Raw genomic sequence first — 16824 nt, 5'->3', positions numbered from 1 at the left:
TTATTTGATAGGAAAAGCACTCAGAATATTGGCGGTCCAGAGTGGAAAAACTAGTAAAAGGAGTCCTTGGTGATTGAAAGGTTAGGATCCAATTTTTGAGGGTTTTTTTTTCTTTTCCCAAGTTACTTAAGGTCATCCTCAATGCTTGATTGACACAACTGGAAAAATAGTTGATGGTTGAGGTTATCTTTGCATAAATTTGAGCTCCTTGAAGTCAGTAATTTCTGAAGTTACTTCCATCATCTTACAACTACAGCAGGCTGTCAGGTTGAGGGTAGGAGGACCCTTAAATAAAGGCTGTTCTCAGGCCAGTACCCATTATAGGAGCCCATTTCACCACCTGGCAAGTATGATGCCTGGAGAGCAGTGGTGTGATTTCTTTATGGAGTGATTTCTGTAGGGGAATCTCTAGGTGAATAAAGAAATGTAAAAGTTGAAGTGTCATACCTTATACTAAAGAACTATACTTCTAAAGAGCAATTTATAAAACACTTGCAATTAAACAGATATCATTTGCATTTAAATTCTTTAAAAATTGAACACTTCTCCATTAAATGTCTTTTTCTTCCTAGTGATTCTGGGTTTGGTCCCTATGATGAGAAGGGTCTGGACTGTGATATTTTACTGGAGCCAAATACACCACGGGGCCCCAAAAGTGGGGAGCTCAATGCTGTGAGTAGCTTGTTTCACTTATTCTTTATTTATATAAACAATTGATGACATTTATCTTTGACAGAAACCTGATCAGTTTAAATTGAAGTTGAAATTTTTAGTTATAAGTATTTACTGACTACCTGATCATACCACGGTATTATGCTGAGTTAAAAGGATTATAAGGATAATAGGGCACATTCGTTGTCCTCAAAGAATTAATAACTAATCGACTTTAATTTTGGGGAAAAATATAACATGGCCTTCAGGGTTTTTATTATGGGTAAATAATGATTTGATAAATGAAGATAGTATGAATGGTATATTTTGTCCTCTCCTAGTCCTATAAACATTTTGGTAAGAAATGCTTTTTTTAAAAAAATTGTAATCAGGAGTGCATTTAGTTTTTCCAAAATTTTAAAACTGAAATATGACCAGAAAGCTTTGATTCCTGTTGCTAACAGCCAGGAAGTCTCTGTTTGCTGGTGAGCTTCCTGCCTTCATGTCGGTCGAGGTGGCTTCACTTGAGAAAGTGAAATACTCCCTATGAAAGAGGTTATAAATTCTAGCTGGCTATAAGTGTTCAATCATTAACATTTATTTCTGAACTGTATACAAAATAGCAAATTAGATTTCTTGAATATTCATATATAATCTAGTTCTTTAATTTATAAAAATATAAACATTAAAAAGTGATTGAAATAGTTAAAAAAACTAATATTATGTCTACATGTGATTTACTTTTCTTTTGGAAATTACACTAGGAAATGTCTTTTGGGTTTTTGGTTTTTGTTTTGGTAAACATATACATCTTCTCTACACAGGGGTTATAAAAGATAGTAATATATCATTTTCAGCCTGAATTTAAAATTATATTTCAACCTGAAAGGGAACTATAGTTGTAACTTTTTAAAATTCTTCTACAATATCCATATGAAAATAAGGAGCTGCAATCTGGGTATATGCAGATTTATTAATCTCTTATTCTTTTGTCTTTTTTATAGTTTTTATCACTGAAAAACTGGACTCTGCAACTGGTAAGTAAACAACTCTATTTCACTTTCATAGATCTCTTTCTTGCTACTGTTTAGTTTAATATAATGTTATCAACATCTTATTTTATAGATTTTAGTTAAATGTTTATCATCTTTTTCAGTGTCTAAAATTTTGTACTTTACTAAAAATGTTATTGTTTAAAACAGACACATATTCTATTATCTGGCTGTATAACTTATAAGTCTATTAAATGACTTATTCAAAATTATTTTTATGTCACATTTAGAACACTGAACAAAGTAACAGATCTGTAATTGGAACTTTCTAATTATTTGGTCGTTTGATTAGTTGGTTAGTTGATTTTTTTCTTTTTTACCTGTTTGCCATTACTATGCAAATCTGCCATCAGTATTCACAAAAATGGAGTCAGAATTGGATCAGTGATGACAGACAGTAGGGTGGATAGCTACAGGAAACAGATACGGATACTTTTAAGTAATCTAGGACCCCGCTGACCCAGAGAATGTGTACATGTGCTTGTTTATGAGACTACTTTAATATTGGCGATTATTATATTTTAATTTATTTTTCAATATATTTTTATTGATTTCAGAGAGGGAGAGATAGATTGAAACATCAATGATGAGAATCATTGGTCGGCTGCCTCCTGCACCCACCACTAGGGATCTAGCCCACAACCCAGGCATGTGCCCTTGACCGGAATTGAACCAGGACCCTTCAGCCCGCAGCCAGCGCTCTATCCACTGAGCCAAACCAGCCAGGGCTATATTTTAATTTATTCTTAATATCACGGAACATACATTCAGTTAAGTGATGAGGTACGATTTCAGCAAATACTGAGTACCTGTGAGGTGCCCATCACTCTGCTAGAATCTGTGAAGGAAATAAAAAAAATATTTGATGTAAAGCAATCCTCAATGTTGTGCTAGGAAGTGGTCATTTTATCAGCTCTTGCTTGGCTCATTCATTGAAAATAAATTTAGATAAATGTGTTTGAAAAAATTCATTAGGGATGTGATAAATACTACATTTTTAATAGGATGTATATTGTTTCTTTAATTCAGAAACAACAGTCATTATTTTCAGAAGAGGAAGAATATACCACCGGATCTGAGGTCACTGAAGATGAAGTTGGAGATGAAGAAGAAGTATCCAAGAAAAAAAGTACATTGATTTCTAAATTAAAAATCAAGCCTTACTTTTAAAAAACATTTATTTTTATTTTTGAAAGTATTACAGATGTTCTCTTTTGTTCCCCCCAGTAACCCCTTTCCACCCCTCACCACCCCTCAACTTCCTCAGGCCTTCACCGCACTATTGTCTTTACATATAAGTTCTTTGGTTAATCTATTCTGCCTCCCCCTACTGCCCTCTGAGATTCATTAGTCTATTCCATACTTCTGTGTCTCTGATTCTATTTTTATTCATCAGTGTATTTTTTATTTTTCATTTTTTTCTCTCTATTGTTCATCAGTTTATTTTATTCATTAGATTCCATATATGAGTGAGATCATATGATACTTGTCTTTCTCTGACTAGCTTATTTCACTTAGCCTAATACTCTCCAGGTTGCTCCATGCTTTCTCAAAGGGTAAAAGATCCTCTTTTTTTTTTATAGCTTCATAGTATTCCATTGTGTAAATGTACCACATCTTTTTTATCCACTCATCTGCTGATGGGCACGTGGGCTGTTTCCAGATCTTAGCTATTATAAATAGTGGTTCTATGAACATAGGGATGCATATATTCTTTCTGATTGGTGTTTCCAGATTCATAGGATCTATTCCTAAAGTGGGATCACTGGTCAAATGGCAGCCCCATTTTTATTATTTGAAGAAACTCCATACTGTTTTCCATAGTGGCTTCACTAGTCTGCATTCCCTCCAGGAGTGTACTAGGGTTCCCCCTTTTTCTTTTTAAATTTTTTTAAAATGTATTTTTATTGATTTCAGAGAGGAAGGGAAAGGGAGAGAGTGATAGAAATATCAATGAGAGAGAACCATTGATCGGCTGCTTCCTGCACGCCCCCCACGGGATCAAGCCCGCAACCTGGGCATGTGCTCTGACCAGGAATTGAACCGTGACCTCCTGGCTCATAAATCAATGCTCAACCACTGAGCCATGCCAGTCGGGCTAGGGTTCCCTTTTCTCCACATCCTTGCCAGCAATTGTAGTTTTCTTTTTTACCTGTTTGCCATTCTGAAAGGTGTGGAGTAATATATCATTGTTGTTTTAATTCGCATCGATCTGATGATTAGTGACTTGGAGCATTTTTTCATATGTCTCTTGGCCATCTGTATGTCCTCTTTGGAGAAGTACATTGGTTTCTAAATTTAAAACCAAGCCTTACTTTTATGAAGGGGTTGTATTCTGAAGGCTTTAATGCAATGGATGAGGACTTGGCTTTCTAATTGGTTTATAATATGAAAGAAAATAAAGGAAGCTCCATCAAGATTTCCTAACCTTGGCACTAACACAGAATACTCATAAAATTGTAAAGAAAGTGCAGTGTTCTTAGAATCCTCCAAGTTTTTATTTCAGGTGTAACCTTTAATGAGTTTCTCAAAATGTATGACTCACATCATTGTACCTGAGATGATTTGAAGTGACACTCAAATGAAACATTGACTAACAGTTATCAAAATGTGACTTTAAAATTAAAAACATGATTTTATACAACTAGAGAATGAACTTCTGTCAAAGATTTTCAAAACACTGTGAGAGAAATAGCAGAGAAAGTAGTTCAAAGAGCATTTCAAGATTCAGATTTTCCTACAATGCAATAGACCTATGACCTTTGGGGTTATCTTTTCTACAAGATAGAAATCATTTGCATTTCTATTAAACACAAAAATCTGCAAGTTAACATGAAACTTCATAGAATCTGAGGCCTTAGCCAATAGTAGATGGGAAAGTCAAACACAAGGACATTCTCTTAGAGAATTAAACAGTCCTTGTGGGTCTGTGTAACAGTCCTCCAGTAGGCACTGAAAGAACTTGCAATCCACCCTTTGTCTTATTTCCAAGTTTTATATAATTTTTTTTTAAATGTAGTCCTTTATCAATTATTTTTTAATTCTAGTTAGTCAAGGAGAAAATGCTACTATGTTGTATGTTTTTTTCACAGTTGATTAAGGTATAATTTACATGTAATAAGATTTAAAATGTGTACACATTGATGAGTTTTGGCATATGGTTGTATAAACCACCACCAAAATCAAGACCTAGAACATTACTCCAAGAAGTTACCTCCTGCCCCTTTGCACTCAGTCACCTTGCCCCACTCCCAACCCCAGGTAACCACGGTACTATGCTTTTTGTCACGATGTTTTACCTTTTCTAACATCTCGGATACTAGTAAGTGAAATTCTGAGTAGCCTTTTATGTCTGGCTTCTTTCACTTACTATGATGTTTTTGAGACTCACCCATATTGCATATATTAGTAGTTTGTTCCTTTTTATTGCAGAGTAGTAGTCTATTGTGTGAATATACCATAATTTGTTTATCCAGTCACCATTTCATGAACATTTAGGTTGTTTCCAGTTTTTGACTCTTGAATAATGCTGTTGTGAACATTAGTGTAAACCCTTGTGAACACAAGGGTTTTATTGTTTGGAAGTAACAAGTGCTTTGGAGAAATATATGGGACTTATACTCCTAACATTAATTTTCTGTTGTCAGGGAAAAAGGAGAAGCCAAAGAAGTTCACTAAACAACCAAAAAAGCAGATGTCTTCACCCTGTGGTCAGAGGAAAGAAAAGGCACTGGAGAAGGTAATTCTAAATTATATACTACTAAGCTAAAGTTCATATTGAGAAATAAGCAAGTATAGCCAGGGAAATCTGAAAAAGAAGAGAAGCAAATATTCATAATGGAATGCTAGCAGTGTAAAATGAATAAATTATTATAAAGACTGAGATTAATTAAATATCTCTAAGATGTATTGACAGGTGAAAAAAGGAAAGTGCAAAATAGCATGTAGAGTGGTATATTATGCTACCATTTGTGTAGTATAGGTGAAAGAATATATATGAATATATTGTATGTAAATAAAATATCTCTCGAGCCCTAGCCAGTTTGGCTCACTGGATAGAACATCGGCCTGTGGACTGAAGGCTCCCAGGTTCAATTCCGGTCAAGGAACATGCCCAAGGTTGCGGGTTCGGTCCCCAGTAGGGGCGTGCAGGAAGCAGCCAATCAATGATTCCCCCTCATCATTGATGTTTCTCTTCCTCTCTGAAATCAATAAAAATATATTTTTAAAATGTCATATATATATATCTCGAAAGCTACATAAGTACTTGATAAGATTGGTTGCCTCTAAGGAGTGGAACTGAATGTCTGGGGGCAGAGGCTTTTTACCATGTGTGCTGTTTGTAACTTTTGAATTTTGAACCAATATTATTCAAAAAATAAAATAAATAGACTTTAAAATGAAATAAAATAAATAGATTTTAAATGCCCATCAGCAGATGAGTGGATTAAAAAACTGTGGTACGGCTACAAAATGGAATACTATGCTGCTGTATAAAAGAAAGAACTCTTACCATTTGCAACAGCACGGATGGGACCTGGAGAGCATTATACTAAGTGAAATAAGCCAGTCAGAAAAGGATAAATATCACATGATCTTATTTGTGGAATATTATGAGCAACTTCATAACTGATAACAAAAATAGATCCAGAGACACAGAAACATCAAACAGACCAACAAACCTCAGAGGGAAGGCAGGGAGGTTGGGAGGGGGAAGTAAGAGATCAACCAAAGGACTTGTATGCACACATATAAGCATAACCAGTGGACACAGACACTAGGAAGGTGAGGGCATGTGCTGTGGGGTGAGAATAGCTGGGAGAGGTCAATGGGGGGGGGGGGGGGTAAAAGGAGACATATGTAACACTTTTAACAATAAAGAATTAAAAAAGAAAAATGTTATGTAACTATGACCACCTTGTTGTTCTTTAAAAAAGGAAATAAACGTAATGTTAACTACAAAAAATTTTTTTTAAATAAATTATAGAGGATGGGGCAAACATAGGTTTATAGTTGTGAGTACCTGAAGCACAGAGTTTATTCTTGTATTATTATTTATTAATTGTATTGTCTCCCATACAAGCAACTGTATATCTACGTTTGCCCCATCATGTATTTTACATTATTTTAAAATAATTCTTATTTCCCCATGTCATCAAAGAAAGGGGTGAAAAGCCAGGTGGGAATAAGAGGACAGTATAAACCACAGTTGGCTAAAAGAAAAGCCCTGGATTCCAAAATGTGTGAAAGCTGGGGTTGAGACAAGTACCACACAATTGCGTTGGGTGGGTTGTACATTCATCTTTGTGCTAAGTACTATAGGCACATAAATGGGTGAATTATAAAAGATTGCATAAGCTGGGGCTTCCAGATCAAACAAATAAAGCTGGGTTCAAATTTCAGGTTTGTTTCTCTTTGGATATGATTCTTAATTTTTATAAACCTGTTTTATTATAGAGACTAGAGGCCTGGGGCATGAAATTTGTGCATGGGGGGGTGACCCTCAGCCTGGCCTGCACCCTCTCCAATCTGGGACCCCTTGGGGGATGTCTAACTGCCTGCACCCTCTCCAATCTGGGGCCCCTTGGGGGATGTCTGACTGCCGATCTCTGTAGGATCAGGCCTAAACCGGGAGTCGGACATCCCTCTCACAATCCAGGACTGCTGGCTTCTAACCACTTGCCTGCCTGCCTGCCTGCCTGATCAGCCCCTACCGCTCCCCTGCCAGCCCGATCGCCCCCAACTGCCCTCCCCTGCCGGCCTGATCATCCCCAACTGCCCTGCCCTACAGGCCTGGTCACCCCCTGCTGGCCTGATCTTGCCCCCAAATGCCCTCCGCTGCTGGCCTGATCTTGCCCCCCAACTGCCCTCCCCTGCAGGCCTGATCTTGCCCCCAACTGCCCTCCCCTGCTGGCCTGATGGCTCCCAACTGCCCTCCTCTGCCTGCTTGGTCACACCCAACTGCCCTCCCCTGCTGGCCTGATGGCCCCCAACTGCCCTCCCCTGCAGGCCTGGTCGCCCACAACTGCCCTCCCCTGCCAACCATCCTGTGGTGACTATCTTCTGGCAGCCATCTTGTGACAACATTGCGGTGGCCATCTTGTGATGACGTCGCGCGATGCCACCTAGGCTTTTATTATATAGGATAATAATAACATCTGTCTCACATGGTTGTTGTAAGGCTTAAATGAAATACTTGTAATGCTCTTAGTACAGTATTTTGCACTCATTAAATATAAACTTTTATTAACTATAGCACTAATCAGTCAATATGTTCTAATTGGGCCTTACTGTTGTCTACTTTTTTTTTTAGTCAACTTCTAGAGATGTGTCACCTTTCCTGTGAGTATTGCTCCTGAATCCAGTCAAATATTCACTCTGAAAGCACCAGTGCTGACTTTGGTTTAACTTTTCACTAGTGTGAGTATGCAGAAGAATAAGTGGGATGTCACAAGATCCTTGAGATTCAACCAGGATGCACAAAGAGAAGATGGTAAGTTTTATTACTTGTGTAATATGCAAGTTAGGTATAAATAACAATAATAGGAATCTTTTATGCTATGAAGTATGCTGAATAGCTTTAAAGGTTTCAACTGCAATAAGGCTCAGAATTAAAACATTCCTTAGACATCAACCAGAGTTTCATTATTAGACTGCCCTCTATTTTATGCACGTGTATGGTTTTAAGGTCTCTCAGACTGACTTTTGCTCACTACTTTCACTCTAAAGATGACAGAATATGGTTTAGGCTGATTTACAGTAATCTTAAAAGCATGAAAATTATCCATGTATGAGCCATTTTTCTACTTGTAGTCTAAAATTCTTCAATGATAATTAGGCTGTAGATAGTCTGTAAAACATTTTCATAAACACTTGATGATTGCAATCTTTTTTAAGAAATAAAAGTTATAAATTACCCTTATAAAAAGTAAGGTTTATTATTTTTTACCTTCAGATCAGCGACGGATGTCTGAAATTACAGGGCACCTTATAAAGATGAGATTGGGTGATCTGGACCGAGTCAAATCAAAGGAATCAAAAGAAGTAAGAATTATGAACTAGTGCCCTATGCTTGCTTAGATATGCCTTCCTACTTTCTGTTCATCATGAGGAATATAAAGATGTTTTAGAAATAATTTTAAGAGAATGATTTAAATATTTTTATATTCTACTAGAGGCTCGGTGCACAAAAATTTGTGCACTCGGGGGGGAGAGGGGGGTCCCTCAGCCTGGCCTGTGCCCTCTCGCAGTCTGGGACCCCTCGGGAGATAATGACCTGCTGGCTTAGGCCTGCTCCCGGGTGGCAGAGGGCAGGCACAATCCCTAGGTGCAGCCCCTGGTCGGGCTCAGAGCAGGGCTGATTGGGGAGTTGGGGCGCCGCCCCCTGTCATGCACAGAGCAGGGCGGATCGGGAGGTTGCGATGCCACCCTCAGTCACGCTCAGGGTAGGGCCGATTGGGGGGTTGGGGCACCGCCCTCTGTCATACTCAAGGCAGGGTCGATGGGGAGGTTGCGGCGCCACCCCCTGTCACGCACAGAGCAGGGCCAATCAGGGGGTTGGGGCGCTGCCCCCTGTCACTCACAGAGCAGGGCCCATCAGGGGGTTGAGGAGCTCCCCCCTGTCATGCACAGAGTAGGGCCGATAGGGGAGTTGGGGCACTCCCCCCTGTCACTCACAGAGTAGGGTCGATAGGGGAGTTGGGGCACCGCCCCCTGTCACACACAGAGCAGGGCAGATCAGGGGGTTGGGGCGCTGCACCGTGTCACACTCAGGACAGGGCCAATGGGGAGGTTATGGCTCTACCCTGTCACACACAGAGCAAGGCCCGTGGACGGGGGTTGGGGCACCACCCTCTATCACCCACAGAGCAGGGTGGATCAGGGGGTTGGGGCGCTGCCACTGTCACACTCAGGGCAGGGCCGATGGAGAGGTTATGGCTCTACCCTGTCACACATAGAGCAGGACCGATCAGGGGGTTGGTGCGCCACACCCTGTCACACACAGAGCCACAGGGCGATCAGGGGTTTGGGGAGCTCCCCCCTATCAGGCACAGAGCAGGGCTGATCAGGGGGTTGGGGTGCCTTCCCCTGTCAAGAACAGAGCAGGGCGGATAGGGAGGTTGTGGCCCCGCCCCCTGTCACACACTGAGCCGCAGGGTGATCCGGGGGTCTGGGCACTGCCCCCTGTCATGCTGATCCCGGTGCCGGGAGGCCTCGCTGCTCTGCTGATCCCGGTGCCGGGAGGCATATTACCCTTTTACTATATAGAATAGAGGCCTGGTGCACGGGTGGGGGCCGGCTGGTTTGCCCTGAAGGGTGTCCTGGATCAGGGTGGGGGTCCCCACTGGGGTGCCTGGCCAGCCTGGAGTGAGGGGATGATGGCCGTTTTCCGGCTGGCGGGTGACTGAAGCTCCCAACCGCTCTTTTTTTCTTTTTTTTTTTTATCTGGCCAGCTTTAGCTCTGAGGCTTGGCTCCAGCTCTGAGGCCTCGGCTGCTGAAAGCTATCTGGTTTGTTTGGGTTCTATAATCGAAACACTGTTTCAACTCCAGCTCTGAGATCCCGGCTGGCTGAAAGCAGGTTTCTGGGGTTTTGTTTAGCTTCTATATTTGTAACAATGTTTCAAACTGCAAGCTCAGAGGCCGGCAGCCGCAGGCAGGGAACGTTGGCTTCCTCCGTCACTGAAGCAAGCAAGCCTCCTGTTCGCTTTAAGCTACCTGGCTGCTGGCTGCCATCTTGGTTGGCAGTTAATTTGCATATCACCCTGATTAGCCAATGGGAAGGGTAGCGGACGTATGGCTAATTACCATGTTTCTCTATTATTAGATAGGATACCAGTTAGCCAATTCATTCACATAAAAGTTTTCTGCTACCGCTTATTGTCTGTGGTTCATAGGTCCTCTATAACACATATAGTAAAGTGCATTGTCACTGGATGTGTGATGTCACACCAACAGAGGCTAATGGTGCATTGCTGACCAGATGCTGACTATCCAGAGGGTGACTTTTAAGAAGTTGCTGATTTGATCAACTCTGCTTTCAGTGCTTAGATGTTATCTCTAAAATAAGATATTATCTTGCTGAAAATGATGACTAGAAATACCTAATATATAATTTAACCATAACATTATGTATTACCACAGTATTGGTAATGTTTAGTTATAATTACTCTTGCTATGTTTTTTTTAATTTTTTTAAATTTTTATCGATTTCAGAGAGGAAGGGAGAGGGAGAGAGAGATAGAAACATCAATGATGAGAGAGAATCATTGTTTAGCTGCCTCCTGGGCACTCCCTACCAGGGATCAAGCTCGCAACCTGGGCGTATAACCTTGACCGGAAACAAACCTGGGACCCTTCAGTCCACAGGCCGACACTGAGTCAAACAATCTAGGACTTGCTCCTATTTTTTTATTTAAAAATTTACTTCCGTATAAAACTTCTCAGAGAAAACATAGGCAAGAAATTTTTGTGACCTGGATTAGGCAAATAATGTATATGTTAGCTACCACACCAAAAACATGACCCATAAAAGAAAAAAAATTAACAAATTGGACTTCATCAAAATGTAAAATTTCTTCTTTTTGAAAGACACTAATAAGAAAATGAAAAGACAGGTCATAAGCTTTGAAACAATATGTGTAAAACACTTATCTGGTAAAGGATTTGTATCCAGAATATATAACTCTCAAAACTCAAAAATAAAATAAACAATCCATTAAAAGAGATGGTCAAAAGATTAACCATACACTTCTTAAAAGAAGGTTACAGGTGGCAAATAAGCACACAAAAAGATGCAGCAGATTTTAAAAATATATTTTTATTGATTTCAGAGAGGAAGGGAGAGAGAGATAGAAACATCAATGATGAGAGAGAATCATTGATTAGCTGCCTCCTCCACATCCCCTACTGGGGATGGAGCCTGCAGCCAGGGTATGTGCCCTGACAGATAACCTGCGACTTCCTGGTTCTTCAGTAGATGCTCAACCACTTAGCCACACCGGCCAGGTGAGATGCAACAGATTTCGTCATTAGGGAAATGTAAATTAAAACCTCAATGATACATCACTGTACACCAACTAGAATATCTCAAGACTTTTTAAAAACATGCCGGCAAGAATGTGGATCAACTGTAACCCTCAAATATACCAAGTAGGGATGCAAAAGGAATGATCACTTTGGAAAACAGTTTGGCAAGTTCTATAACAAACTACTGAATTCAACAACATAAATGCATCTCATATACATTATGCTAAATGAAAGAAGCTAGATGCAAAAGTCTACAGATTGTATCATCCTATTTATATAATGTTCTAGAAAAATGCAAAACCATAGGGTCATAAAACAGATGGGTGGTTCCAAGAATTGCTGGTGTCAAATTAGTTGACTTAAAAGAGGCTCAAGGGGATTTTCTTGGGGTGAAGGAACAATTCTGTCTCCGTTGTAACAATGGTTCACAGCTGTATGCATCTATCAAAACAAAATGTTTACTAAAAAAAGGTGAATTTTAATGTATGTAAACTACAAGTCAGCCTGAATTTTTCAAAATAACGTTACTTTTAAGTTAAAAAGTAATACCTTTTAAAAAATATATACATTTTTATTTATTTCAGAGAGGAAGGGAGAGGGAGAGAGAAATATCAATGATGAGAGAGAATCATTGATGGGCTGCCTTCTGCACGCCCTCTGCTGGGGATTGAGCCCACAATCTGGATATGTGCTCTTGCCTGGAATCGAACCAGGGACCCTTTATTCCGCAGGCCAAGGGTCTCTATCCATTGAGCCAAACCGGCTAGGGCAAAAGCAATGCCGTTTTAATAAAGCACAGCTTCTGTTGATTCTATAAAGATAATATCTAAATTTTGTCCCTTTACTCTGCAGTTTGCAGGAGGTATTTATTCCAGGCTTGAAGCACAAATCAAGGCCACAGTGCCAGTCAGTGTACGGCAGGGAAGCTCCGAGAAAAACACGAGGTAAGTCACCATCAGAGAATTCAGAGTGCCATTGGCTTCGAAGGGATTTTTTTTTTATTTATTTTTTTTATTTTAGGGAAAATCATATGACACTAGAAGCACATAATTTGAGTTTTGTTTTGTTTCAAGGATTAGACCAAGACATTAAGAACCAGATTTTAACTTAAAAGTTAAGACTTTAAAAGGTCATAAGCACAAAATTTAATGAAAGTGTAGTTCTTATAAGTATTCTGTTTATTGATTCAGTTCTTTTCTGACCCAACTGCTGATAAAAATATAAGCAATAGTGTTACTGTGAATTAGCAGAATTTTATACTGTTTATGAGTTATATATTATTACTTTATATAAATCATTGAAGTCTTTCTCATTCCTTGTTTTATTTTATTTCTCTTTAAAAAATCTAACTTGTGGGCCCTGTGTTATTTTATGTCACACTTTTTCTTTTAAAGATTAACAGTAACTGAGATTTGATCATTAATACTACAGATCCAAAGCCTTATCTGCAATGCAGAAATCCAGAAAGCTCAGAAAACCACAAGATTTTTTTATATGTCAGTTCAAACCTAAACTGAGCTACTATGATGTTATTTGTAGTTTTTATTTATCCCACTTAATGAAAATGTTCATTTGTTTCACTGTGAAGAACATTAAAGCGTTAGATCATGGGACACTGCTCCAGATCCGTAACATACAATCCAGGTGCCATATTATCTCCCCAAAACAAAAAAATCTGAATCTCGCTCCAAGGGTTTTTAAAAAGGGATCAAGGAGCTACATAAAGTTTCTTAATCTTCGATACTGTCAAGCAAGCATAACCTAAGCAGCAGTAACTTTCTATTGTTTGAGAAGCGCCTCTGACCTTCTTTCCTGTTTAAAAAATGTAGGTCGAAAAGCCGTTTTGGTCCAGGGCGTCCTGCATAAAGCACCTCAGCGTGTAACTACAGAGGCAGCAGACACACCTCCGGACATCCGAAATTGCTCACCTCTTGGAGATCTTCAGAACGATGACTTCTAAATGTTTTAAGTTATTTATTAATTATTCTTGCAAACATCATAAGTCAGAATGCTAAGGGAAGCATATAATTAGGTCTTATGAAATCTAATTGTAAATATGAAATTCTTATCTAATTTTCTTTTAGTGTGATGCTAGGCTATATAGAAAATTAGTATTTACAAATTAGTTTAGATTCCTAATATTAGTTTATTTATTTGAAAGAGAAGAGGCCTAAACTCTTGAGTAGCTAAGATCTCTTAAGACCTTAAAAAATTAGGCGAACACACCTGGTAGTGGTACCATGCATGTGCACCGACTTGGCATGTCTCCTGTGAATTGTGGGGTAGCGTTGAGCACTGCAGTTTGTGTGATGAAATTCTCAGTGATGCTGATTTTAAGTTTGCATGAATATTAAGGAGGGATGGATCTCAAGACTGCATTAAATAAAGTGTCATGGTGAGGTATGTCTTGTGTTGGGCAGAAGGGTTAAATGTTTTCAGTGTTATTCCATGGAAAGCACAATGTCAATCCAATTTTTTTTCTTTTGTTTTTTAATGCTTACCTATTGGTCATCTGAGCTGGAATTACTGATTATTAACTCTTTCTCTGTGAGGCTAGTGCCATCCTGAATTTATTAAAATAACCATTGATAGTTTTAGGATAGTAAATCATTTAGGTTGTCTGAGATACCCACTATACCGTTCTCAGGGTTCTAAAACCCAACCATATGTCTATAGCTATTCAAATAGCCCTTTAAAGCAGTTATAATCACTTATTGCTTTAGAGCTGTCTACGAAGAAAGATTCCCAAATGCATTTGATGGATGAAAAACTGCATATATATTCGAGAGAAATCAAAATTCTATAGATCATGTTTTAATTTTTCTAACAAAGAAGAAAGAGTGCTCAGGGAAAATTTTTCCAAACCATAAGCACATAAAGTATGTATTTAGGAATTATTTATATATAGGTCTCTTTAAGATGCACTGTTTCTAATTTAAATGAAGATTTGCCTTATAATTGACATTTCTTCAAAGTATTTAGAGAACTGACTTTGATAATATGACAGAACAGCAATTTTTGTTGAAATGTTGAAGTGTTATACTCAGTAAACACATACAGAAACCATTATTTTTAGTGAGTGTTTTAGTTGATAAATTAAGTTAGATTTTATTTGATGTTAAATATATGGCTTGGCCAAGGTTTTGGAACTTATGTTTGGAAACTTGTGTTGCAGTTTATATTTTTCAATTGATATTTTTGAAATGGATTATAAATTTTTTATTTTTAAAAGAAAATGTTTTATAGGACATAATCTGTAAGCCCTGCTAAATACTAGAGTCTTGCTTAGTTTACTGTATTCTCTAATTTAAAGGATTTAGGCATATACATGTTATATTGTGCTGTGACAGTCACAACCAGACGAAGAAAAGATGCCCTTTTGATTTTTAACCGATAGTAACAAGGCAACTGAATTGATTTTTACAAACCACAATTTATCAGAATTTGGTTCTCTTCAAAATGTGCTTTTATTTTATTAATGTCTGTTGAACATAACACAAGAACCACAAACATTTTATTGAAGCTCTTAATAGCATTTCTTTTGCCAGATACTTTGAGGTTTGACCTTACATTAATTCTGAATTCACGTTTCTTTAATTGAAATAAATGTTAATGACAAAAGTAGTTTGAAACATCCCTTGATCTGAATCATTCCATCTCCCCAGGAAGGTCTCACAATACGCCCCCCTCCCCGCCCCCAAATCCAGTATTCTCATTTTATGGGTGGAGAAGTAAGTTCAGAGAGTAAAGTAACCCACACAGGGATTGGGATCTGGGCCTATCCGCACATTCCAATATCTTCTTGAAGTAATATGCCTTGGATTGCCTGAAACAGTCAGTCTCTCCTGGCTCACTGGTGACCCTCGATCACTTCCTGTCGTTTCTTTCAGTCTTGTGTATCCAACGCCTACTTGGCATTTGTACTTGAAACACCAATACGTGTCTGCAGCTTAACATAATCAAAACAGAGCCAACAGCCCCACAGCTCCCTGGTTGTTAAAGTCGTCTTCCACAGTTTAGAAAATGGTACTATTGCCTCCCCAGTGCACAAACCGAAATCTAGAAATTACTTCTTATTCCTCTCTTCCCTTCACCCCCCACATCCAGTTCATCATCACAGCCTATACATCCTTTTGCTTCTCTCCATCGCCATTAGCACCGCCCAAGTCAGTATCTTTTACATGAAGTGCTGCAAATGTCTCCCAAGGGATTCCCCAGCTTCCACTCCAACCTCTGTTATCCACAAAGCAACTGTAGTGATTTTGAATGTGAATCAGATCACATTGCTCCCCTGCTAACATTCTAGTAGCACTTCATCAAACCTAGAATAAAATCCAACCTCCATGGCGTGGGCTTACAAAGTCCTACCTGGCCCAGCCCCTGGCTGCCCTCAGACCTCCTTTCCCTCCTGCTTCATACAGTCCAGTCACATTAGCTCACCTGTTCCGCCAACATGTAAGCTCATTCCCACCTTTCAGTCTCTTCACATTAGCTGTTCTCACTGTCTAGAAGGCTTTTTCTTATAATTCAGATTTTAGGTTAGCTCTTAGTTCCACCAGGAGGCATTTCCATGTACTCAATCTAAAGTAGCTACTCAAGTCACTGTCATATCATAGTTTATTTCTGTACAACTGTGACATTATTGCTCTGATGTTTTTCTTTTATTTGTTGGTTTGCAGTTTGTCTCTAATGCCAGAAAATGAAATTAAATGCATCCAAATTGGAAAAGAAGTAAAACTGTATTCACAAATGACATGATTTTTAGATAGAAAAATCTTAAGAAATCCACTAAAAGCCTATTAGAACATATAATTAAGTTCAGCAACATTTCAGGATTCAAGATCGATGTACAAAAATCAACATTTCTATACACTATTAATGAAAAATCTGAAAATAAAATAATTCTCTTTATAATAGCATCAAAAAGAATAAAATACTTAAAAAATAAATTAAAAGAAATGCAAAACATTCTGAAAACTATAAAATATCATTGAAAGAAATTAAAGAAGGGTTAAATAAGTGGGAAAACTATTCCATGTTCATGGATCAAAAATCTTAAATGTTAAGCTAGCATGACTCATAGTTTCACCACAA

At 38.6% G+C, this 16824-nt stretch overlaps 1 protein-coding gene across 1 annotated transcript in view; it reads left to right on the top strand.

Annotated features, from left to right (window-relative positions):
* The window catches only part of KIAA1841 (KIAA1841 ortholog), a 53658-nt gene extending 38304 nt beyond the window's left edge, over nucleotides 1-15354 (top strand). The window contains exons 13-21 of the mRNA XM_006083302.3: nucleotides 573-672; nucleotides 1656-1688; nucleotides 2733-2832; nucleotides 5351-5442; nucleotides 8017-8045; nucleotides 8123-8196; nucleotides 8659-8747; nucleotides 12583-12674; nucleotides 13560-15354. Of these exons, the coding sequence (XP_006083364.1) occupies nucleotides 573-672; nucleotides 1656-1688; nucleotides 2733-2832; nucleotides 5351-5442; nucleotides 8017-8045; nucleotides 8123-8196; nucleotides 8659-8747; nucleotides 12583-12674; nucleotides 13560-13596 (646 nt within the window). The 3' untranslated portion in view covers nucleotides 13597-15354. The remainder of the gene's footprint in view (nucleotides 1-572; nucleotides 673-1655; nucleotides 1689-2732; nucleotides 2833-5350; nucleotides 5443-8016; nucleotides 8046-8122; nucleotides 8197-8658; nucleotides 8748-12582; nucleotides 12675-13559) is intronic.
* Nucleotides 15355-16824: the final 1470 nt, after the last annotated feature.

This window comes from Myotis lucifugus, unplaced genomic scaffold (genome assembly GCF_000147115.1).
Source record: "Myotis lucifugus unplaced genomic scaffold, Myoluc2.0 scaffold_6, whole genome shotgun sequence".
Classification (NCBI taxonomy): Eukaryota; Metazoa; Chordata; class Mammalia; order Chiroptera; family Vespertilionidae; genus Myotis; species Myotis lucifugus.
This window is presented reverse-complemented; position numbering and strand designations above follow the sequence as displayed.